At 31.4% G+C, this 26,932-nt stretch overlaps 1 protein-coding gene across 2 annotated transcripts in view; it reads right to left on the minus strand.

The window, feature by feature from the left end:
• Positions 1-26,473, minus strand: part of Si (sucrase-isomaltase) — a 70,414-nt gene extending 43,941 nt beyond the window's left edge. The window contains exons 1-17 of one of the 2 annotated variants that reach the window (XM_028763595.1): positions 26,411-26,473; positions 25,356-25,473; positions 24,155-24,264; positions 19,198-19,315; positions 18,801-18,910; positions 16,693-16,844; positions 15,051-15,222; positions 12,341-12,440; positions 11,660-11,772; positions 10,810-10,935; positions 8,997-9,128; positions 8,790-8,909; positions 6,747-6,860; positions 6,085-6,169; positions 3,899-4,016; positions 2,302-2,473; positions 81-197 (exon numbers count right to left, since the gene is read on the minus strand). In XM_028763595.1, coding sequence (XP_028619428.1) covers positions 81-197; positions 2,302-2,473; positions 3,899-4,016; positions 6,085-6,169; positions 6,747-6,860; positions 8,790-8,909; positions 8,997-9,128; positions 10,810-10,935; positions 11,660-11,772; positions 12,341-12,440; positions 15,051-15,222; positions 16,693-16,844; positions 18,801-18,910; positions 19,198-19,315; positions 24,155-24,264; positions 25,356-25,473 — 1,977 coding nt within the window. In that variant the 5' untranslated portion in view covers positions 26,411-26,473. Of the gene's footprint in view, positions 1-80; positions 198-2,301; positions 2,474-3,898; positions 4,017-6,084; positions 6,170-6,746; positions 6,861-8,789; positions 8,910-8,996; positions 9,129-10,809; positions 10,936-11,659; positions 11,773-12,340; positions 12,441-15,050; positions 15,223-16,692; positions 16,845-18,800; positions 18,911-19,190; positions 19,316-24,154; positions 24,265-25,355; positions 25,474-26,410 lie in introns of those variants that run through there. The other variant, XM_028763596.1, reaches the window with a different exon arrangement.
• Positions 26,474-26,932: the final 459 nt, after the last annotated feature.

Below are 26,932 nucleotides of genomic sequence, written 5' to 3' on the forward strand. Positions count from 1 at the left end.
TATACAGATGGAAGAACATTGTTTGAAAATACAGTTTGCTTGGTTTCAAACCAAACTTGGGAGTAATGTGTGTCACTTACCATATAGCCTTCAGCATTGTGGTTTCTGGAAAATGGATAAAAGGCTCCCAGTTGCATCCATCTTCTGCAGAGTTCTTCTGTGGTGTCAGCCAAAAACCCACAGATGTCCGCCCCTACCTAAAGGACAGGGTTGCATTTACTCCGTGTCGACCTTCTACGTTACCTAGCACGTCCCATTTTATGCACAAGTTAATCAGCATTGCTCATGGTCTACTTGGCTTTTACCTTTATACATGTCCCATAAAATGATTTACTCTCCATGTGTGCTCTTCCTTTCTATCTACCCATTATTATTATTCTCTACTACCAATTGCCTTTCTTTCCTCATCTGATGAGCCAGAATACTCCTATTGGGAATTTCAGAATTCTTTTTGATGACCAGGCTTATTTTTTATCAATGGTTTGCATGAAGTGTTTCTCACCAATATTTAGCTTTGATTTCTCTATTTCTTTTTGTTTAGGCTGAAATCTTTTGAAGTTTTTATATATATGGGGTTTTTTTATATATGGAGGTTTTTAATATTGCTTATCAGACACATTTTACACAATTTTCTATTATTCTGCTCTATAGATTTACACTAGACATTCTAAATTCAATATTAATCATTTAGGATTATATAAACTGAAACTATAATTTTCCAGGATATTGGTTGTTTTCTACTTTTAATAATTAAGATATTTTTCAATTAGCTAAATGATTAATTTCATTTTAATTCAATTTATGTGCCATTGCTCATTAGATTTTGTTTGAGACATTATTTCTCTAACATGTCATGGACTATCCTCTTAAATTTTCTTCTAAAATAATTAAACTTTAATCAGAAATTTTTTATCTACCTGATACTTTGGTTTTTTTACATAATATCTGAGAAATAGCAATGTGTTGTTTTGTTTTGTTAAATGTTTAATTAATCATCCATCTAAATAATAGATAGTTTCCAGATAAATCTACAAAGATGTAGATCACTTAGAAGGTATGCATATATGCATGAGCCTGTGTCTCTTTTATAATAGTAAGCCTAATTGAAAACCCACAGTCCATATACAATGTGTTCTTTCCCATTTCTTTATGTGTCAGGGCGAAACCCTGTGGAGTGTATTTAAATTTCAACTGCAAATCTTAAAGTTATAAATGAAAGAGAACAAACAGAGAAGGTAGGTACTAGAATATATGTGACATGCTCAGATGAGGAAGGTGACAAGCTAGGTTGGCTTTAGGAACCAAAATCCCAGCACAGTGGCCAATGAAGCACCTCCCCTAGCTGAGGAGCTATTGAAAGTAATGGCTCTTGAGAAAGAGCTAGTTTTCTTCCAGAATGTTGCCTCTGAGAGGCTTTCCATGCTTCTATAAATTGCTTTATACCAGCGTAAATATTGGGTGCTCTAAAGGGACTCGGTATGTTTTAAAATTAGCATATGATGTCGGGATGGAAAAGTTGGGGGTAATAGAAGAGGAAATGGAGGAAAGGGAATGGAGAGATTTGATCAAAAGACATTATAAGCAGATATAATGTTTTCAAATAATTCATGATTGGGATCAAGAAGGATGAATAAGACAATGGGAGAATAAATAAGAGGAAAATATAGTGACATATATTAAAAAGTTAATAAAGATATATCAAAATAAATATTGTTAATATTAGTATTGATTGTTTAAAGAGCTTTTTAATTGAAATCCTGTTTTTACCACATGCTTTAACTTACTGCGTCTGTGCAACTTTTCAAATAGTAAATTTCTGTATTTTATTCTATTTCACTTTGCTTCATTGAAGTAACATTCATACATTTTAGATTAATTACTAGTCTTTTTTGCTTTTGGATTCATACTCTAAACAAAATTTGCACTTTTTGTGTCTTTTATTTTAATTTGCCAATATTTATTTCATTTGATTTTATTTCATTTAGTTTTACTTTTTAAGACAAAGTTCTTATAAATAATAAATATATAAATATATTCTTATAAATATAAATATGTTATTTTATTTCATTTGATTTTGAGGTTCACTTTTTTCAACTATATGACAGAATAATTAATAATCTTAAATTCACTTCAAATATTTTGTGATGAGTTTCTACAATTTTGACTCTGTTTATACTAATTGTTTTTAATTATTATCAGGCTTTTCATGTTTCATATCTAAAATTTATTATATTTTCTCTACCTTAAAAATTTTAAGCATTGTTCTTCCCCTTTCTTTTGACAAATAGTAAACCATCCTACCAAAGGCATTCCGAACATGCCAAACTCCAGCATTCCAGTGATGGACCATTCCATCTGCTCCCAGGAGGCTGTGTTGTCTCCGAGCCAATGAGCTGCATGCCTTCCTGTGCCAGCAAATGTTGACCGGGTAAGGATGAAGCTTCTCTTTCTAGGAAAAACTTTTTTCACAGCTCTAAAAATATGATCAAGTTAAAAAGTAAGTACTACCTAAAAAATAAATTTGAATACATTAATTTAAAAGAAAATAACTAGTTTCAAATGTCTTTTTGATACTTTCTCTGACACAAGATGATATTTTGAAAATTTTGTGAAATTTTAACATCTATTTTGCTTTTAGCTACCAATATGCAGCTCACTTGAATATATTCTGCTGAAACATATAAGAAGAATGTCTTTGAAAAAGATTAAATTTTGAATAATTTCACCTATTAATTACTAAACTGAAAGCATAATGTGTGTACTGGCAATTAGCCTAGTTGAGAAACATTTGTACATTTTCTAACAGTTTCTAATAGTCTACTATTTTTCTATCCTCTATCAGTACCTGTCCATTAATGTTAATTTTCCATCAAAGGGAATTCATTAGAAAAACAAACAAAGTCCCAGGTATACTTCAAACTACAAAGTTAACTAGGCTCCCTCTGTAAAAATATGGCATCCTCACATGCCATTTTCATAGCATAAGCTGTTTTATTTTGAGCCATAAGTTAGTGCTAGCTTTTATCTGAAAACTAACCTAACTAAAAATGTAATGTTTCACACTGCATTCATGCTTTATTTATTTATGTTTAAATGTTATTAATTAGAATAGAATTATAATATTTTCCTTCCCTCCTTCCTATCTGCATCCAGCTTGTTCCAAGAATGCTCCCTCTAAACCATCCATTGTCCTTCACTCTCAAGTTTATACCCTGTTTTTCTATTATTGTTACTATTATTACATAGAGGTTTGTACAGTTAGAAGTAACAACTTTATCAAGGCAATATACTATAGTTTCTGTGCATTTTGTGATTTAGCACCACGAAATCATTAACACTTGAATATACACTTAAAGAGAATGTGAAAAATACTGAGAAGGTCTGTGTGTTATCAGTTGGTCACTACTCTCTAGAAATTTACAGAACACAAGCAAAAAAACTTAAAATCAATGTGTGCTACATACCTGCTTCTGTTTTGTGCCATGTTCCTTATTCTACTATGCTCTACTATTTAGAAATTAACTTGAAACACTTATTTTTGGAGGATAAAAGCAGTTACAGTATCATCATTTTAAACCAGTTGAGAATTTCATGATTGATAAAAACAATTATATCGTTCTTTTCCATAGAAAGCAAAAAAAATTTTTTTAAAGAATATCCTCTATGAAATAAGCAAATCTTTGCTAAATACACATGTCATGTAATTCCCAATAACTTATTAATATTGGTAGCATCAATATTAATAAAAAAGAAGGATACTTTAATACTACAGGATTTTTATATTGAAAATGTTTTTCTTTCTGACTCTTACAACATTCTATTAAATTGCTATGCTTCTAGAAGCACGTGTCTAAACAAAACAGTGAGTTATTGAGTTTCTGCATGAAGTTGTACTTACTCCTCTGTGGCTATAGCCATGCTGTATCCATACAGGCTGTGTACATCATATTGTTTCCCCCAGTGCTGCACAGCATCCATGCAAAGAGTTTTGGAATACATGATTTTATCAAGAATACCTTAGAGAAAATATATCACAATATTCTTGTGAGGTATTTTATCATAGTATTTGTCTCTATTTTTATACTGTGTTCTAAACATCTATTAAAAAATCACAAAAGACCACATTTAATTAATCAATATCTGATAAGGTTCTTGCATTTCATTTCTGTGGAGGCTGGACAATGATTTTAGCTACAATAAGTATAAACACATCACGTATTAATTGCAATACATATAATGTTTTATATTTAATTAAATGATATTTCATTGTTTTAATAATACACAAATTTATGGGGAAATAGTCATTGATAAGTTAATTGCAGTTTACACATTGATATTGTGCAGCATTCATCTAAATACTAATTCTCATCATTTCTAGCACACTAGTTGATTTAAATGTGATGATGGTTAAGAGCTGATGAGATGGTTCAGTAAGGAAAGTGGTCAGCACACAAGCATAAAGACCTGAGTTCAGATCTCCATCCAGCAACTACATGAAAGTCTCACATGGTGGTGACCATCTGTCATCCTAGCCCTCAGAGGTATAGACAGGTGGATCCCCAGAACTCTCTGTCAATCTGTCTGTCTCTATGTCTTTTCTCCCCCTCTCTCCTTTAGTCAACAAACACACTCTAGCTTTAAGGAATAAAACTTGTCTTAAAAACAAGGAGTTTTAAGTAAAGCTGCTTATCTCAACAGTTAGTAATATTTGGTGTGAAAACTCAAGTTCCAGAATTTAGATCCCACCACCCATATAACATGGTGGATGGACAGTGCAGCTTTATAATTCTATGCATCTGGACAAGAATTTTTAAGTTTTGCTGAGAAGATAAGAGTGTCAGTTTCAGGGAGAAAATCTACCTTAGTGGAATAAACAGAGGGTGATAGAAAGATAAAACAAAAACTTTCTTCTGGGTTCCATGATTTGGCACAGGTAAATGTGTCCATGAACATGAGCATATAATCATATAGACATAGACAAGTCATAAAGAAATAAAATTTACAAAATAATATGAAGAGGAAAAAAATTAACATTTAGTTTTACACTAGCTCATGTACATACATGCAATTATATACATGCACAAACAATACACACAAAAATTAAAAAGTATATTGTAGAGATGAAGAGAGAAAACCTTCAGAATCTCACATATGAGCATGAAAAGATGTATACATGCATAGAACACAAACGTAAATAAAAGATACACTAGTGCAACCATATGGATATTATATTTGGCAAAGAAGAAAAAAACACTAAATTTAGGATTAAAAATTATAACAAAATTTGCGATTTAGAAATATGCTTTAGCCTGACTGCATAGGGGTTGATGTCAAAAGTATCCCCTCTCCAGGAAAAAGACATTGGGATGGGTATGGCACTCATGCCTCACTAGACAACGACAGGGGGACTGGAGCCATAACAAGGTCCCCTTCAAATACTGGAGGTCAGGCCTCTATCCCCGTCTTCGCAAGATTAGAATTGCCACAGCCCTTCTATACTTAGAGAAGGGAGGAGATGTCAGGGGCAACCCTGCTTACCCACTGAAGGCCTAAAATCAGCCATAGGCCTAAAATCAGCAATAGGCCTGTCATACATGTATACTAGCACCAAGTCTTGGGTCTCAGTGAAAAAACATTGAAACAGATGGCTATAAGCTAATGTAAACAGGCAGCTTTTGTGGAAATTTACAAGCCTGAGTAGTCATAGACCTTGTAAATAGGTAGCCTTGGTAGACAATACCAACTTAGATAAGGACAAGCGAGTCATAGGCAGAGTCATAGTGACTTGTTCCCTGAACCTTCACCCAGGCGATACCCGGTTCTGATGATATCTGTATTCCCCCTGATCACCCACATTCCAGTGTCATTCCCTTCCCCACATCCTGCCTTTCTGTGTTTATAACCCCTGTGTGAATGAATTACGATTTGAGAAAAAATAAATTATAAAAAAAAATAGTCAATTCAAAAACAAAAGAATTGAAAAATCAAAGTCAATATTTAAAAAAAGAATTATGCTTTAGAATTTATTAGTTAACGAAATTTTTGTCTCAACATTGGGTGTTTAGGTAAGCAAATGAAATTTACCAGGAGTAAAAGGAGGGTAATTCAGTAGATTGGAAGTACATCCTTTCAGAGAACCTTGAATAAAGCTGGAAACTTCATTCATGTCCTAAATAGAAAAGGATACAAAACAGGAGTTTAAAATTGTGAACAACAAGTTTCCTATGCTATTTAAAAATAAGTCATTCTTGAAATTGTTTTACTCCTGGATTGATCTATCTATCTGATATATAGGCACAGGTATGTGTGTCCATGAACATAAGCATATAATCATATAGGCATAAATAAAATATAGTGAAATAAAACTTACAAAATGATACGGAGAGTTAAAAATTAACATATATATGCATATATATATACATATATACATACATATATACATACATATACATATACATATACATATACATATACATATACATATACATATACATATATATACACACACATACCTAAAAACAGGGTACAAATGCTATGAAAGGTATTTGAGACTGGAGTGAAGAATTTTAAGTGTTGCAAACACATCTAATTCTACACAATTATAAATCTAGTAAGTGATAGAAAATATTTAAATTTCATTTAGAATATATTCTAGGGTGTGTGTGTGTGTGTGTACAGGTGTGTGTTTATGAACATAACGTTTTCTGTTCACCAAATAAAAGGATTTGTTTACAATAATTACTTACAATCCAAAACCCATCGTATTCCACTTGCTGATGGAAAAGATAGGATTCATTTGCCCACCACTCCCAGGTTTTGGGATTAGTAAAATCTGGGTACACTGTTAATCCTGGCCATACCTAGATGAATAGATTATTCACATGTACAAATGAATAAAAATATTTAAATTCAGTAGTATTTCAAATGCATGTAGTTAATAGTATTTAACACTATTAAATCCCCAATATTGTACTTCAGTAGTTACGTGTGACTCATGTGCATCAAACATTCAAAATTTCTCAACACTATGTTAAATACATAAAAAAATAGCTAAAGTAAACAAGAAGAAAAATCATTGAGTGTTTAGAAAAGAAAAAGAGTGGGATGAAGTTGCCATATGAAATAAAAGTAAATGTTTTTTCTTGTAGATTAGATTAATTATCCAAAGTAATATATCTCAGTTTCATCAATTAAAAAAATATTAGTACATTTACAAACACATCTACATTCAAAATTTCAAGAACAGAGAGTTTCATTTTTATGGCAATACATGCTAAATATTGTCTAAGTCTTCTAAACATTTTTATAATTGGTAACATATGATTTACGAGAACATTGGAAGACAAATACTTTTATTTTCATTTTACAAATAAGGTAGATTAATTAAATCCATTCTACAAAGTGACACAAATGACACAGAGAGGTTAAATGGGATGCTCAATGTCATAGTCCCCACAGTTAGTGAGCCAGAATTTAAACTCAAGGTATCAAAGACCTGATCTTATTATATCAAAGATGAGATGTAAGATATGTTATATTGTCTCTTTATTATTTATTATATTTCAGAATATGATTCTTTATGTATCCCTCAAATAGCAGTATTCACAAGTAGAATTCATTTCTAATCAATTATGATAAGTTTATAAAGTTTTAAAATCAGATAAACATCATTTATTATCTTTTGATCTGGGCAGGATCACAGTAACAAGTGTCCAAAAAACATAGTCTATGAAATATCAGGGACTTGTGTGGGACTGGTGGAACTTATTATCACAGGAGAAAATGTGCCTTTGAATGTTTAATTTTCTAAACTATAGTAAGGGCAGATACAATATTTATCAGTTATAAATAATGGCTTAATAAATACATATTTACATTTTTTACTTCCTCATAGTTTTATTTAGTTTTTTTTTTAACCACAGCAGTGAATTACCAACACTATGTGTCTAGTCATTTGCTTGTATTATGAGGTATGGCTATGCTTCTAGTAATATTTATTCTGTACAAACATATATATCAAAGGCTGGGAAGGTGTCTCCATCAGTTAAATCTTTGCCAAATAAGATTTGCATTCATATTCCCAGAACAGTAGCCATTCTGAAATCCTAGCACTCCTAAAGAAGGATGGGAGGAGACAGAAGCATCCTATGCAGCTCCTGGAATAGCTTGCCTGACAAACGCACCAGGAAATATGAGCTCCTGTGTCAAACAAGGTGAAAGGCAAGAACTAACACCCAAACTGTTCTCTGACTCTACATACATGCAATGGTGCACATACATCTGCACTCACATGTACACACGTATCGATTGACTGACAGACTTATGTAAATACATAAATATGCAAAAGCTAGACACCTTTAGACTTCTGCACATAATTGACTCTATGGTTTTAAAATTTTAATCCAATTTTGAATATTTCAATTTTCTTCTTTGCAACAATTTCAGTAACTATACCTTATTTTGAGTTTTAAGTGTAAGTCGTAAAACTAAGTGTGTAGTTTATAGTTACTCAATTTGCAAATATTTATGTTAATTTCTTCATATAAACATTGAAGAATTTTCACAGGAATTTGAACAGTATATCAAACTATTGGATTCCATTTTGATAATTGAATTCAAGTGATCTGTTATACGGTGTTTCATCTGACTAGTTTCCTAGCAAAATTATAAATTAAGTCCAAAGAGAAAAGCACATAAACACACATACACACTTATGTGACATTTACACAAGCACTATTTGCATAATAGAAAGTCAGAGCCCCATGAATTTAAAGGATGTGAGAACTTACCTCTCCAATAAGTGGTGTGGTTCCATCTGACTCACTCACCCAAACATTTTGCTCATTCCCTCTCACATATGTTTGATATTCTGCACCATTGGCACGCTTATTTATAGAGATTGCAGGGTCCTAATAAAGAAATAATATTCTGTAGGCAATATGTTAATATACAAATTCATAATAATTAAAACATCTTATTACACAAATTATCTTTACCAGAATGATAATATATTTTTGTCCATGGTTATGCAAATCCTGAGCAAATTCAGGAAGTCCTTTAAATGCCACTTCATCATAAGTAAAGTCCTTTTTGTCTTCCATGTAGTCAATATCAGTGACTTGTGCATCCTGAAAATTAGCAAAGTTGGTTTCAGTGTCAGTAGAAAGAGTTTTCTAGTAACCTCAATCTTTAAGCACTGGCATTTGTTTTATGTAGAGAATGTTTGAGTTAACAGTAACCCAAGCTACACCTCAGAAAGCAAGCTAATGTAATTTAATCTTACTATTTAGAGGTAAGTAGGAGGGTTTCAGAATGCAAATCAGACTGGGCTACAGAAGCAGACATTGCTTCAAGAAAAAGAGGTAACTTACTTAGAGTTTATAGTACAAAAATGTAGAATTGCTTATCAAACTGTTTACTTTCATTCATTCATATTATTTGTTTATTTTGTTTCTTTTTTTAGTGTTTGTTATGAAAACTAGAATCTAAGGAATGTTCATTCTACTACAGAACTACTGTACTAGCACTAGATTGTCCCATTTTTAAGTGTAAAATTCTTAATGAGCAATTCATTGACATGTCTCATTGGTAACATGTATTCAAGTCATGCTTATGAGTGTGTGTGTGTGTGTGTGTGTGCATGATATCTGTATTATTTAAAAAACAGAATGCTATTTTGTTTACAAATACATATTTGTTCCCTACTACTGATATTTTTCAAACATGTCTAATTTCCAATTGCATTCATTACACATTATACCTGCAGATAAGCGCAGCTTTCACTCCTAATCAAAGACACTTTTTGTTTTTTGCAGCCAATAGACCTTAACAGCAATGTACAACTGGTGAAAACACATAAATTCATAGAAAAACTGACCATGGTATCCTTAAGACAGATTGATACATCTACAATTTAATCCCTACAGACACAAGAAGTGTTGCAGAAGAATTGCCTGGAATATTGTAAGAGCCAGAGGACCAGGACATTTGTTGTGAGATAATGTCACTCTATGTGACAGGAAGTGGCAACACGAAATCTTCACAATATGTTTGCCTAAATGTGAGCTGTCCAATGACAACAGTTGATGAATCATCACAGAGGAAGAAATCTCACAAAGTCCCAGTTCTAGAAGCACTTTCCTGATAATGTATGGCTCTTATGGGTTTTACTCCAGGGATGTGCCCCAGAATAGGTTATCTAATACTAAATGGTAAGCCCTAAGCAAATACAGGAAGTATCAAATGTGCTAGGCAAAAATACACACATACATATTTATGTATGTTAATAGTAATTAAATAAGTATTTATGAATTTGAGAGGTTGTGGTGTGAACACAGAAGTCGGGGTACAGAGATGGAGAGTGCAAATTATTAAACATAGCACTCATGTATGATTTCTCCAAATTTAAATGGAAATATAATAATAACAAACCATTTGTATTAATACAAGTTCTGATAAGTTCATCAAAAGAATATTTTTGACCAATTAATACAAAAGAGTTCATTGATTTTTTAAAAAGCAAGGAAGTATATATGTGAGGGTCTAGAGGATCAAAACAATGAAAGGAAAGCAAAAATGAGGTAAATAGAATCTCAAAAAAAGAAGAAAGTACACAAACTGAACCAACTTACAAACATCAGGCATGGATACAGACTAAATTTATCATTTAATCAGTTTTATAAGTATTCTAGACTGTTGACCTAAGATACATTATGTGTCCATGTTTCATGACACTTTGAGTCATTTCCTAATATATGACCATGTTTGTCCTATAATCTCCCAATCCATAGCACCTTCCACTCTCCTTACATATGGGATGCCAGCTTCCCGGTTTCTTCTTACTACTTCTTTCACTTGATCTAAAGACCCGTAATTCCAGCGACTCAGTTGAAAGCCAAGGTTCCAATACGCTGGCATTGCTGGCAGTCCAATGAGCTTGAGGTGAATGGACAGTTAGTTAGTTTCAACAAAGAGAAATATTTTTAGAATAACTAATATTGATGTGCTTTTTATTCTACTAGGCCTCTGCATTCATTTAACTAGATACTGTAAGAACAGAATCATATAAAATTTTATTTACTGCTGCAAAATCTTCCAGAATTTTCTTATAAATATTTACCAACACACTTAGAAAGTTTATGTCCTGTACAACATTTTTGTGTGTTTTGTGATAAAGAAACACTCAGGAAAATAATATTTGCAAAGATATACTTCTCTACCATCAAGAATAAAGATAAGAATCAAAGTATATTAATGGAAATTATAACACAAAAGGAACACTTTTTGTCATACCCCATTTTGATTAAATTTGTAGATGATCCACATTTTCATTGATTATTTCTATTTTCTCAAATTATATACTTCATTTTGCTTTATTCTATCAAAAATCATCATAACTAAGTAAAAGTTTAACACATAACATCTTAAGTGAGTGAATTCTGAGCTCAGTGATCTAGGGACAAAATTAATCGAAATAAAATAGACATTTAAATATATGTAAATTATACAGAGGATAATAAAAATTATCAACTCATGTCATCAAATTTTGGTAAGTAAAATACATGTAGATAGGAAGTTCTATTTGAATAACAAATTATTTAACAATTTCTTAAAGCAAATTATTGTGGGAAATAATTTACAAATTCAGTCTGAAACAAACCTCTTGGTATTGTTGAACTACTTGTTCTGGTGTGTCTCCAAGAAATATATAAAAGTCTAGTATGCCACCAGTAACTCTGTAAGTAATTATTGGAGTTGGCTGAATGAAAATCTCTACAAAATAAATGTAGAAAACAAATACACATAATTTGTAAAATGTTATCAATAATAAAAACAATTGAGACATGTGTTTATAGAACATCTTGTTAGCCATATCAGTGCATAGAATATTCAATTATTAAGGAGAAGTAAGCTATTGACAATAAGAATAACTTGGTCAAAATACAGAAGGCTGCAGCTTGTAAGATTTATGAACGATTGTCAATATGTCGTTTTCTAAAATTGGCATGACTCCTCTGAAAATCTTATAGCAAAGCATAAGGTTCAAACTCCTAATAAGAACAAATATCTTGCTAACACTCTATCTCAATTAGTTATTGCACCTTAAGGTTAATTGTGTGTCACTACATTATGTATACTTTTCCAAATAAAAACACTTATGACTAAAACATAATTATAACATTTTCCAATAATAATTTCACATTATGCCATTCTTTAAAAAATAGGTGTTTTTTGTGAAGTCAAGAATCTATTATAGGAATAAGAAGAGTATTTATATGCTAGTTTTTTGCAACTTTTATGCAAATTTCACACAAGCATAATATTAATAAATTGTACTTGCCCATTGCATTGCTGTTCATAAGGAAAACACCATATGACTTCCCAGAGTTGTCTTCAATGCCCATGAAGAATGTCTGATGCCCATAGAGATTATGGTTATTCTGGAAGGTGAAGTTACAAATTTTAAATATTTAACTGAATATAAAGTAAAGATATTTTAAATCAAAATGAAGATATTTGCTAAATAATTTTTACAAACTCATTTGCTTTTGTAATTTGACTTTCTCTAGCTCTATACTATTACTTCTTATTTTATGTCACATAAAAGATACAAAAATAATATACTGTACTTTAGTTAATAATTTTATATCCGCAAAAGAGTCATTGACATATGTTAATATGATGCTTGCTTCTCTTTGTTTTATTAGAATCAAATATATTTAGACAAGCTATATTGATATTAACACAAACACACACATACACACACACACTTTTTTCCCATAGGACCCAGAGCATTGTCTATCCTAGATTCTACAATATGTTTTTCAAGAATAAATGGGAACATGAGATAATCCAGGGAAATGCTAAACAACTTAGACAAGTGGATAGGTAAGACTATCTAATTGGTTTTAGACAGAAACTTAAGACAAGCCTAGATAGAAATACAGAATGAAAAAGCTTTCAGCTTGGTGTTTATTTCAGATGACAATGCTGTCAACACAGAAAACAAAGAGTGGTAGAATGTATCTGTCGTTTTGTACAAAGCTCCTTCAAACCAACTATCCACTTACTCATTGGGAGAAATAATAGTATTAGCATTGGTGCTCAAAAGTAATAAAGATAGCTAAGTAATAAATAAAAATAACTTTAGTAGTTTATCTTTTAATTTTATGAGTTTCACATTAACACAAGAAACAAATCTACAATAAGCAAGGCACTGTGATTACGATAGTTCTATGAAGTGTGAAAGTTAAGATTTTGTAATACATAATATGTAAATTTGTATAACGTATTGTGGAGTTATAGTATTTACAAAAATGAAACAACAAAAAGCAAAAAGAAAAAACCTCCCTTTCAAAAACTGAATGCTTTAGGTGATTATGTGCTATGGACCATTCAAAAGTGGGCAAAGTTGCAAGAGATTGAGTCTGAAGTAAAACAGACACTTCAACCTATGGACAGCATGTTATTTGTAATTATTCCACCAAGCTTTAACCACAACACTGCAAAAAAAAAAAAAGAATAGTAAAATACAAAAAATAAAGTAAAAACCAAACAGTCACTATCTTCAAATACGTATTCAATTACTCACAAAAACCAGTCAGAGAAGTTAAGATTTTTCTATCAGTTCTCATTAAGATGAATTAGATTCATATGTCTTTTCTAAATAAAATTCACATAAATTGAGTCAAATGGGTCAAAAGCTTTAATTTTAAAATTTAGAAATGCTAAAATTAGTAAAAACTTCATAAAAATATTTCAAGAGTTAGACACAGAGAATTAATATCATTCTTAATAGCACAGAAGTGCAAATTAAAGTGATCTTCATTGCAAAAAATATCAAACAACAAAGCAATAGTCTTAAGAAGTTCAGAAAATACTTTCCAGCTATATTTCAGATAGGGTAGTTAATAACTATAATAAAGAAAGAATTGAAAGACAACCAGAGAGTTAATCTGATAGTGACTGAGATAATGAGTTAAATAGGTGGCTCTGGCAAGAGGAAACACAAAAGATCGATATATATCTTAAACTGTATTAAATATCCTCGCTTATTTGGAAAATACAAATTAAATTAAACATTTGATTCCATTTCTGCCAAATCAGGTTATCACCAGGAAAATAAATGCGAGATGGATAGTTGGTTCAGTGGTTAGAGTACTTGGGTTTCTTGTAGAGGACCTGAACTCTATCCCACACATGAAAGCTCAAACATATTAGTAACTCTAGTTCTAGAGGGATCCATGAACTCTTCTGACCTCTGTAGCTACCAGGCATGCACATGTTATACATCCACAGGTACATGCAAAAAGCATATACATAAAAATAAGTATTTTTTTAAAAAAACTAAAAATGGAAAAAAACGGCTGAAACCTCAGATGAGGATGTGTAGAAATAGAAACCCTTTCTCATTAATCCTGGCAGTGTAAACTGGTATACCCATCATGGAAGTCATGATGAGACTTCTTTAAAAAAGATGAAAAAGAAGCTAGCATATTCATGATGTATACCACTTCTGGGCATATACCCAAAGGGCATATCCTACCGAAGAGATATCTTCACATCCAGACTTACTGTTACTCTGTTCACAAAAGCCAGGAAATTGATCTGACTCGATACCCAAAAAAAGTGATATTTTTCAGGAATATAAGCAGGACTGGAGACTATTATAATAAATTAGATAATCTAAACTCAGAGAGAAAAATGCCACATGTCCTTATGTTCCTCCTCAGATCTAATTCCTGGCTTTAAACCTACACTCTCTACAAAGCAGAGAGGAAATGGGGTGTCAGAGGTGCAAGTTGGAGAATAGGAAAATAAAAGGGTTCTCAGAAGGTGGAGACCAACCCAAAGAAAGTTTATTTGAAAATGCTATGATCAACTTGAGGCTTTTCTAGACAATTTTAATTTTAAACCAAATTAGAAACAATTCTACAGTAAGTATTTCTGTTGTGTAAATAATTTAATCAGCATCGTCACAAAAATAATAATGTCAAAAATAAAACTGTCAGTATGATCATTTACTCTATAAAGAGAAAATAATATCGTACATCACCGGGAATTTCATCTCGAGTAAAGATTGGCCATGTTTTCCAGTCTAAGATATGACGAAATCTCTTATGAATATGTTCTCCAAAGCCATAAAAATATTCACTTGGAAGTCTTGTTGAAATCTGCAAATACTGGTTTGAGTACACCAGTGGACCAATACTGGTATCAAACCTGAGGAAAAAAAAAAAAGAAGAAAGGAAGAAAAAAGAAAGGTATGTATATAAATGATATACTCCCCTGTTTTAGTTTAATGTTGATATTATTCAGAATATTTGACTTCTTAGGTGATGACTGGAAGAAGTACAAATTGTCACACAGATAGAACTTGTGTATGGTATCAATAGATCCCTGTTTTCATCAAGGTTTTCATAGCCAGCCATCTTACCCTCTAGGCCTTTTCAGTCTCAGAAAATAACTACCAATGTCCTTCTGTTACACAGAAGCAACATAATAAATAAAAAAATAGATAAACAAAGTTTTTTTTCAAAGATTACCAATCGTATTCTATGCACTCGGGTTTAAACTTGGGCTCATTCTGTAGGGTGCTATGTTTATATAATGCATCACTAAAGTGGTTTCCATTCACGCTAAAATTAATTTCAAAAATCAGTCTTTCTAAAAACAATAAAAGTATCATGCAAAATTCTTGAAAACAATATTTTTCATGTGTAACTCATTAAGAAAAGTCTCTTATCCTTCACCACCAGAGCCAAGACAAACATCCTCTTTTACTTATTCTATGGTTAAACATGTCGAGATTTTACATGTAAGTAATTCAGTGAAGTATTTCTTTTTCTGTGCTGGACTATTCTGCTTAAAAGTAAGCAAACTAGAAAAATGTATATTCAGTGGACGTAAATTTATGAGATTTGATTTTCAAGTTGTTTAATTAACATTACCTGATAACAAGTCCATATCTTTAGTGTTTTCTTTTTTAAAAATATATTACTTTTATTTCCAAAACATTTTTTCTTTTATTTTTGAGATTATATTACATAATTTCCTTCTCATTTGTTCCCCAATCTTCCCATATATCCCTGATAAACCGTTTCAAAATTCATAGCTTTATTAATTTATATTATACACATACATATGTATACATGTGTGTATTTATAGAGTCCTACCTGTATGAATGTTGAATTTTCTAGTAAATTACTAAATATTACTAAATTCTTTGAGACAATTACTCCCTACCCCAGACAATACATTCTAAATGAAAATGTTTAATTTGTATTTAAAATTTTATGTGTGAAAAAACCGATTTTGACATTATCATGGAAATTCATACCTCACAGAAACCATCTACTTCTGAAAATTGTTTCAGACAAAGTGAAATCATGAAGGGTACATAAATAGCAACCATTTCCAATATGGGTGAATATTGGCAATGCAAACATTTATCAATTGTTCCTGCCATGCATTTGCTTGACATCAACTGATGTTTTCAAATTTGTATTTTAGTTTCTTTCTTTTAAGGGAATCAAAATAATTATTCTATGATCATAATGTTCATAGATCTATACTTTCACTTTTTTGGGAGAAATTTGTATATTCTTTATGAACTGGCACTGTTGTTAATATGTCCTTATCCTCCATTGGCTATTTTTACTGATATGAATGCAAGAGACAAGGATCACTTACAAGATTCTGTTGTTGCTTTTCCTGATCACTTTGATGCTGAATGGGTTTTCTGAGACCTGAACATCATACAGTGCATCAGCTGCTGGTATTCCAGTTACATCTTTTACAAACTGGTGCGGCACTTCGTATCTATTGTTTTTTGGATCTGTGATCTGCTCAGATTTTAATACACAAACAGTAAGTGGTTATGATATACTCATCTCTGAATTACTACATACAAGCTATGAAATGATCTATATATATAATATTATATAACATTAATAGAATATTATATATTGCATAAATAACATAGATAAGCCATACAAATTATTAAGAAATAATTATATTTAATTGGTTGACAGTTTTCTATATTATTGAGTAAATATATTTATTTACAGAAGAGATAGTGTCACTAAATATCATTGAAAACTGGGCTTTTATGGTAAATGTTGTAAGGACTTTTTTATCTACTTCTTTAGTTATTCCCAAGAGGAAAGTGATCATTTATTTTAATTTTTAAAAGTAATTTATTAAAAAACTTGGAGATGAAATAAGTCAAACTGAAATTAACCAAACTCGAAATCTATACATCTCAATGAAACTTTAAACTATAAATCACCAATAGAAAGGAATCCGTAAAGCTTAACATTGGGTTTTAGCCTTGGAGTATATAGAATATTTCCTAAGTATTTATCTACTTTGACAGCAATATTACTAGCTATATATATCCACTTTCATAACTCCTGTTTATTTCCTCTGTTCAGTCCCTCCTTAACCTGTTATTCTTTTAAATATGTGATCTAAATAACATTTATATATAAATATATATGACATAACACATATATCATATATAATATCAAATTTTAATTATCAATTATCCCGCTGTTGGGCAATGACTTTTACTTTAGTTCTTTGCAATAATGAATAAAGAATTTGGAAGTGGCTTTTTAAAATACATTCTGGTAATACACTAATTTTTCAGTATACTCATTCCCATGTGTTCTATTCTTATCAGTGCAAAACTCAATACATAATAATTTAAATCATTTAATATTTTGAATGTGTTTCTAGAAAGTCGCAAAGTTATTATATTCTTCTCCAAATTATAGGGGTGTGTGTGTTCACACATACATATGTGACTAACTCTTTCCTATAAACCAGTAACCTCTTGCTTTAACCTAATATGAAGTTATGCGCTGCAGTCATACAGACACACTCATGTATATGACTAACTCCTTCATATAAACCAGTAATCTCTTGCTTTAACCTGGAGTATGAAGTTTTGCACTGCATTTATACAATACTATTTTAACTAATCTCAAAACAACTTTTAAATGTATATCCTGAAAAGATGTTTTGATGATTAGCAACAATCATTACCCTTTTAGAGAGAAGACTCAGGTTCAGTTTCTAGTATGCACATGGTAGTTAACAAACATCTGTAACACCATTTCCAAGGCTCTGATAACCTCATTTGGCTTCAGTGGTCAACAGACATACACAAAATGTAACAATGTTCATACCAGCAATAAATACATCCATACACATAAAATAAATAAATGTTTAAAATATTTTAAATAATAATCCAATGTAGTCTACAATTTAATACAAACACTTATTCAGCCCCAATCCTTCTCAAGACAATAGCCTAAGTATTTTAAATAAAGTATGACTTATGAATTTTTGAAAAATGGCTGGAGAAGAAACCATTATGGATATTGTCTTCAAAGAGAGAAGGACACATAAAAGGGTAACTAGTGTTTTACTTATCTTTTTGGGATAAATATTTTTCAGGGTGGAGAATACATGGGAAGGAGAAAGAATATTTTCTTCAACTACACTTAAGACAAAAATTTTCTTAGAAGTATCACAAGGCAAGGGTTGGAACGATGGCTTGTAATAAATTAATATCTCTTTCTGTTCCTGCAGAGGACCTTGATTCAGTTCTCAGCATATTCATGGTTCGTCAGAACCATCTATAATTTCAGTTCCAGGATATCTATCGCCCTCTTCTGAACTCCATGGCTACTGCTCTCCTGTGGCACTCTCCCTGCCCCAGAGACACAGAGACAAAATTTACATTCATAAAATAAATACAACTAAATTTTTAGAAATCATAAAAGTCAAACCTTGAACCGGAAACGATTACGAGTCTGACTCTGAGTTGTGAGGAGGACGCTTTGAATGTCTTCTCCAAATAAAGTGGGAGAAGGGATTCTGTTCAGTGTGGCTCTAAGTCCTTAGACAAAGGAAAAGAAAAGCTCATACACTTAAAATAGTTTATATATTGACAAATTATTAATAATTCATTTCGTATTAATAATTTTATTATACTATTACAAAATTGTTTCTCTTTTTATTTTACATGAGGTAACTCTGAAAAAAAATCCTCAATATATTGTTTAAAAGTTTTGATGTATATTCTTATTGGATTCTATTGAAGATACTATCTTCAAAGAACAACTTAAAATAGACTCTTTCATCTTGGAACACGTATTGGGCTATCGTGGTGGGGACACTCCTTACCAGTGTTTTCATTCGTGACCTCTGCAATGTTATAGCCATGGTTATCTGCAAAGAAGCACCAAGGAACGACAGTGTTGTTTCCGGGACGCCAGCAACAGCCACGCTCTTCACATTTAGCCTGTAAAAATATTTTTAATAATAATAAAAAAACATAATTGGCAATGCAATCAGATGTGCAAGAACTGTTTTCTTATTGTTCATGCTCTAAACACACATGTTTTGAGACCCTTTGTCCTCTCAATAATTATGGTATTTTTTCTTTCATCATGATAACAAGGAAGATTTTGAATACTTACGTTAATTATCAAATTCAGGTGATGTTTCATAACTCAAAATCTTGATTTAATTCAATCACATATAACTTTTGTAGCAATGACTAGGGCTTATTAAAAGGGTTTGTCAATGCGAGATAACTGCTTGACCACTTAAACCACAGTCTCAGCCCAGAGCTTTATAACAGGTTTTTAAAAATTATTAGCTAAACACTTTAGTAATTGAGTTATTTTAAATAGTCAAAACAAATTACCATACTTTAACAAATATTACTAAATTTGACTACACAGCAATTTTACTAACTACATGAAATTTGCATAAATTAGAAGAAATCAAAAATGCATACTTAACATGTTGAATAGCATAGTGATCTGTATCATCAACAGTGTAACAAATATCTATATAATAAAAGTTTTAATTATGACACATATTTATAATTTGAATATTGGTACAATGTTTTCATCACTATTTTTTGTGAAAACAATTTTTAACTTGTACATGTTAAACAACTAAATGTATATATTAAACTGTCTTCACATCACATTAAAATGGCTTTATATACAGAAATAAACACATATATACATTACAAACAGTAGTGATAAAGGATCAGTTTACATCTTTCATAGTATCAGGCATGTGCAGCCTTTATTTAGATAGTTTTATCTTTAATTATGTAACCTATCAAAAGGTCCCAAACAACACAAAATCCTACTATAAAATAATGGGCATTAGAGCAGTCTTTCTAAGATGTTTTGTTTTAACATAGTTCAAACACAAATGTAGAACCAGACATAGGTGTACTAATCCAAACAGGTGTATGGATTTGTATAAAAAACAAAAATAAAATGCAATGAAATCATATTTTGACAAACTGAAAAGCTAGCTAAGCTTGAATTATGGTAATTTCTCAAAATATACTCTATTAGTACTTTCCTGGGGCTGCCATAAAATTATGAAATAAAAGATGTCTTAAAGTAACAGAAATGAATTCTCACAGAGACATCCCGACTCAAGCTGTCCAGAGAGCCATGCCTCTTCTGTGGGTCTATGGAAGAATTCTCAGTAGTTTCCATGACTTCTAGTGATCCTTGGAAGATTTGGCATTACTTCATTCTACTGGTCATTTAATTTTACTCTGTCTGTCATTCCACATAGTGTCTCCATATAAAGACACTCGCTGAAACAGATCTGCAAAAGTCTTTTGACCAAATAAGATCCTATTTCAAGGCTCCAAGTTAACATAAATACTTGAGAGGTGTACAGTTACTGTCTACATACATATATATTAGGATTAATCTAAAAATATTACTCTTAAAGGAAATCAAAATTAATTTTAATTTATCTTTTGGAATATAATGTTTCTTTTGTTTGTTAGGTGCTCTTCCTATTATTTACAATTTTAAGTGTTTTCAATATTTTCATTTACTTCTCTAACTTCATATTTTTTTCTGTTTTGCTTAAATGACAGAACATTAAGGCTCACTCAATTCATTAATGGCCATAATTTCAGTAAACTCCCATAAATAAAATTGCAAGAAAAATCCTCAATAATTATTTTATTATGTGGCATGAGTATGTATGTATATTATAATTATAATATATACTTATAAATATATGAAGTTGAATCAACGGTGTAACTTTTTCTTTTCAAACTGAAATGATGAATGAAGACCTATTCTCTTCTTCCCATATTACTTTATTTGCTTATAAGAATCTTAAGAAGGAATAGAGGCTACAATAATGTCATAGCATTGTCCCTAATTCAACATATTCAAGACTACTGAAGTCATTGCAAAAACAACTTCTTCCTTCTGGTCTACATATTGAAAACTTTTTCTGTGAGGGTAGCAAGAAGCACCATCTATAACAACAGTAGAAAAATTCTCTTTAGATAAACCCACAGAGAGACAGAGCTCTCACTCCTGTTCAATGATGTATCTTTTTGCACCACACAAAGAAAGCTACAGCATGTCAAAATGTAGAGAGCAAGTAATGGTGTAGTGCCTAGCTCCACGTGATACATCTGCATCCCAATCCTACACCTAAGGCTTATGATGAACAGGACTGCTGTACTGTGGCACAGTGACTTCTAAATATGACATGGAAGATACACCCATGAAATCTAAACAGTATGTTTGCCCACCTAAAAGCTGAGCAATAGGGCCAGCAATGGATAGACCAGTGTAAATGGAGAAATCTCACATGATCTCACTTCTAGATGAAGCATTACAGCCAACCAATGACTATTGAGAGATGGACAATGAGTCTTTGTCAAGGATAAGACAACTATTTGGTTATTCAATACCAAGTGATCAGCTCTGAAATGATACAGACACACACACATGTGTGTGTGTGTGTGTGTGTGTGTGTTTGTAACAGTAATAATTAAAGAAAAAGAGGCCATAAACGTGAAGGGTGTAGGGCAATGGAAGTTGTTGGAAAAAGCTAAGAGAGGAGTGGGAATGATGTAAATGAACACATATACTTAACAAATTCAATATCCTCACTAAAAGTTGATGAAAATTGGCTGTTTTTGGACAGCTAGCCTCCACAGCTATAGGAAATAAGTGTAGAAGCTACCAAGTCTGATATTTGTTATTGTAGACGGTGCTGACTAAAACACTTTGAGTAAGAATTTAGCAATTTGCTACAATAGCAGTTTGACTATTCCCTACCTTGTTATTACTGAACTTTTACATATACATGCCTTCTGTATACAATAAGTAGCATATTTCAAAATTAAATATTTTGTCAATCATGATGAATCTTTGGCTATATAAAATGTAAGAGAACTTTTATAATTAAAAAAGTATATGAAAATTTACAAAATGTAATCATTTTGACTAACTTAATCTTAAATGCCTTGTTTGGGGAAAATAACATTTATTCAAAATCTAATTTCATAGAGTTTTATATATATTGTTAATAAGTTATTGCTTTGGGTTATCACTGAAGATAATGGAAAGCTAAAGGTTTAAGTATCATAAAGATTTTATAAGGTATTATTGAGAAAATATTATGAAATACATATAAAACTTCATGTAACATAATTTAAATAAACATTCCCTTCAAAATACATATTTAGGCCATTTTCTTAATATCTGGGAGATTTTAGTTTTCATTCATTCAGCATTTATTTTATCATTTCTCTGTAATAAAAATTACCTTTGAATATTATCTAATTAAAAACATTTTAAGACACCGATTAATGACTAAAACCTATTGAGATTATACAACTTCAGCTAAAATTGAACTTTGTACCCACTTGCATAAATCCTCGGACCTATTCATTTTGCCTTGATAAACTCTTTGAATTTCCAGTTAAGTCTAAAGTTCAATGAGTGAGAGTTTATTTAATAACAGAATCTCATTTAAACCATCTTGACTATTTTTTTTATAATCTGAATGTCAACAAACTCCTTTTCTGTTCCAGTGTTCTTCCAGTTTGACTATTTTTCCTATATTTTGAATAAAATCCAGACTATGCAATGCTATGTACACACTCTACCACAAAAATGCATTGCAGACATCTATATATCCTCTTGGATCATTTAACAAGGCTAGCCTCAGACTTAGAATCATCTTGCCTCAGCCTCTCTAGTAGCAAGATTTACAGGCATGCAGAACAATGTTGGGCTCACTGTGCATTCTTGAATGACAAGTGTAAATATATTTGCTGAATTACAATTTGTTTACTTCATGAGTTTGGTTTATTACTATGCTCATGAATATTGAAAAAGAAAATATTTTTCATCAACTTAACAGATTAAATTAACTAAAAGCCTTCAAGATGACAAAGCCAAATCACTGCCTGTTCATATATCTCTTTCCTAGAATCATGTGTTTTTCTAAAAGGATTCAGTATTAATCGTCCATTATTTCTTTTTTTTTCATTATTTCTTGAAAAGAACAGTAATCAGTATATCTACTTTTCTCAGTATATTGTTAACAGTAAACACTGATTTATGTAGCTGCTTGATCAATAGATAAAAGAAGTTATTACTATAAGTTTACTGATAAATACTTCATTGATTTCTATAGTTTCTGATAAATAATAATGTTCTGTGTAACTTGTAATATATAAAAAGACTGGCAAGTAGTTCATTATGTCATGTGATAGGAAGGGTAGAATTGAGGTTCAAACACAAATATTATAGGACTTGTCAAATATGAACATAAAACACATACACTCATTGACTTTTATTTTCACAACATTTATGAATTAAAAAGTTTGAGTCAAAGTATGGTTACATGCATCCAACAAGTTCCACTAATTTCCATATAATAAAATATAGATATATGTAGATAAGTGAGTCATATATACTTTTCTAGAAATTCTTAAAACTTCAACTACAAATAGTGTAGTTTAAACCGTCTAAGTGTTCCTGAAGTTACTGAACATTAAGAGAGAAGAGCAATGACATTTTCAGGACAGGCTTATAACCTTGTTAGGTAACTTGTTGAGTATGGATGGATAGTAACCTCTTAATTTGAAAAATCCAAATGAATTGAAAGGAAGTTCATTAACATCAATTTGGTCACAAATTTATACAGAAAAGTAATGGGAGCATAAGTAAAGGTTATGTGAAGATCTTTAATAATATGAAATTATTCTATATTGAGTAGATATCTTCATATAATGCAGTTTATATTTCTAAAATCATCCAGAGCATTTTTGGCAGACCTGTGTTGGATGTTGTTCTGGAATGCAGTTAATTCTCTCATTGGTATTTTCACCTTGTTCAGGTGGACACCTCCCAGGACTAGGAGGGGTTGAAGTTGGATTTTTTATTTCTGGAAGAAGAAAATATAAAATTCATTTTTATTAAGTAATGAATACTGTGTTTAACAACTGGATTCATTTCTTTTATTATTAAAGCAAAATCAATTTGTGATTCTAGACGACCCCAAAAAATGCAAGCCTTTGGTCAATATAATAATAAGATTCAAAAACATTTTAAAATACTATGTATGGTCTGACTTTTAGGAAAGAGGAATGCTGACTTTAGGGCTGTCAACAATTGGGAGAAGGTATGAAAATAACACTGATAGCATCTGCAACTGGTGTTTGACACGAGTGCAACAGATAACATCCTTTTCAGTCCTTACTTGGTCAAAAGAAAATGATAGAGGAAGAGACAGTTCGGAGTCCCATAATGCTGTGCAGACTCTGATTAGGAGAGGAAGGGAGAACCAGGAACCTGGAACCTTAACTCATCTTCCTTGTATTTTTCATGTGTTCTCTATCTCATCAGTTATAACAAGGATAAAAAGAATATTGTCTACACCATCCATTAACTGTTCCTATTTCTGAAAACCAAAGCAAAAAACTTGGCATCCTCAAGGGTGTCAAGGAGAGGAGAGGAGGGGAGGGGTGAGGGGGAGGGGAGGGGAGGAGAGGGGACGGGAGGGGAGGAGAGGAGAGGAGAGAGAGAGAAAGAAAGAGAACGTGCAGGCAATTTATTTAAACTATTTTAACACTTCACCTCTTTTCCTCATATCCCTTTGTTTAAAATAAAGAAGTCCACCATTGTCAAAATGCACAAAATCTTTAATGCAGTAACTTTCTACTGAGAACACGAGACTCTAATGGGCAGAGAGATGTAGTAATTTTGGAACTTACACCAAGTTCTTCACATTTCAAGTCATTTCACAGACGTTATCTAACAAATATTTTTAATCTCATTTATTTATTCATTAGTCAGACTGGGGAAGGGTTGGATTTGGTGCTATAGCATAATTATGGAAACAAGAGGAAACTTACAACTTGTGTGAGTTAGTTCATTACTTCACCCTCACAGACACCAACACAGTTTTGAAGCCACTGCTACTGTGGAATGACTTCCCCCTGACTTCACTCTGCTGCTTAAAGCAGTGTTACTTACCTTCCACAGCTGGCACCTTTGTTGCCAAAACAACAACCAGAGCAACAGCTATTATCGTTACTATGATGAAGAGGACGATCAGAAAGATTTCTAATCCACTGAATTTCTTCTTTGCCATCTGAGGAAAGAAAGGTAACTGTGTTTAAATGAGCATTTTTTTGTAAATAAGTCACAATTAATTATTAATGTCTACATATTACTTTCTAAGCTAACAAAGCTGTGGGCATCTATATATGCAACAACAACGATTAAAGAAAGAAATCAAAGATTTGAAAGAAAACATGGAGAGAGTGTTAGATGGAAGAAAGGGGTGAATATAAAGTAATAATATTGTAATTTCAAAAAAATTGGAAAAAACATAATTTTACAAATCAAAATAATATAAAAATACTTGAAAATGCATACTATGTGACATCAGCCCTCCTTTATGAAAGTAAGGATAACAGTTATGTGCAAAACAAGGATAAAGGTAATATAAAAAATCAAATTGGATGAGCATATTCACAGACAATAAGGACTAAAATTATTCATTTTCTGTGGCTGAAAATGACATCAATTATTTTTCAGATCATACTAATTTTAAGCAAAGCTTCAGGGGAAATAACAATTGATAAACAATTTTACATGAATAATAATTTATTAGATGGTAGTGTTTGATGTTATTTTAATGTTCTGCTAGCAACAATTAAATATTTTATATATCTAGAATCTATTCTGCTTATGGAAATATTCTTAAATAAATATATTTACAGTACCTGGAGTATCCCAGTATTTTTCCACAAAAATTCACATAAATTCTCTGCTATTAAGAATTTAAACCAAACCAAAATTGGACTTTCATTTGGACAAAAGAAGTGTTAAAGCAAACTAGAAAAAAATTTCTATATTTTATAAAACTTGACCTTGTTTCTCTGCTTTTAGAAGAATCAGCATACTTAAAATGAGAAACTATTTTACTATTTTTAAAATATTCAGGTATATCTAACATAAATAAAGTAAAACTTATTTTGCTTAGAAACATGACCATAATGATCTGCTGGGACCTGGAGACTTACCTTAGCTCATAGCCTGTAGTGTTTGCTGTGTTGTGCTGGAGTTGGGCAAGGCTGTTAAAGTAATGATCAGAGAAAACTGCTCAGGTATATATTGACTCGTCATAAAGTTTTATTGCACTTTCACAAGCCTATCAATGTTTAATACTCTTCTGTTCAACATTCAATTCTGAAGCCTTAGCCCTGAAAGTAGTTTATATAAACATACCTCTCTGACATGCCAAGTTAATTAATAACTGTGTTTTTAGATAGCCTTTCACTTCTAGATGACAGGAAATATTAAAACAGCACATAATCAGTTTTTGAAATTTGGTTTCTTCTTTGAAAAATCTGTACATCCTTCAATATTTTTAAAAACAATTATCTCATTTCATGAAATTTTAGTTTATTTGGGAATGTAGAAAAGCTTGAACAATGTAAATTATAAAATATTTGCAAGAATAAGCACTTAGCTGGAAATTTTTCACTGTTGTATATCAGAGGCTGGGGCTTGTATCTTACATCGCAAGTCTTGAAATGGCCTAA

The sequence above is a fragment of the Grammomys surdaster genome, unplaced genomic scaffold (genome assembly GCF_004785775.1).
Source record: "Grammomys surdaster isolate TR1022 unplaced genomic scaffold, NIH_TR_1.0 139, whole genome shotgun sequence".
NCBI classification, from domain to species: domain Eukaryota; kingdom Metazoa; phylum Chordata; class Mammalia; order Rodentia; family Muridae; genus Grammomys; species Grammomys surdaster.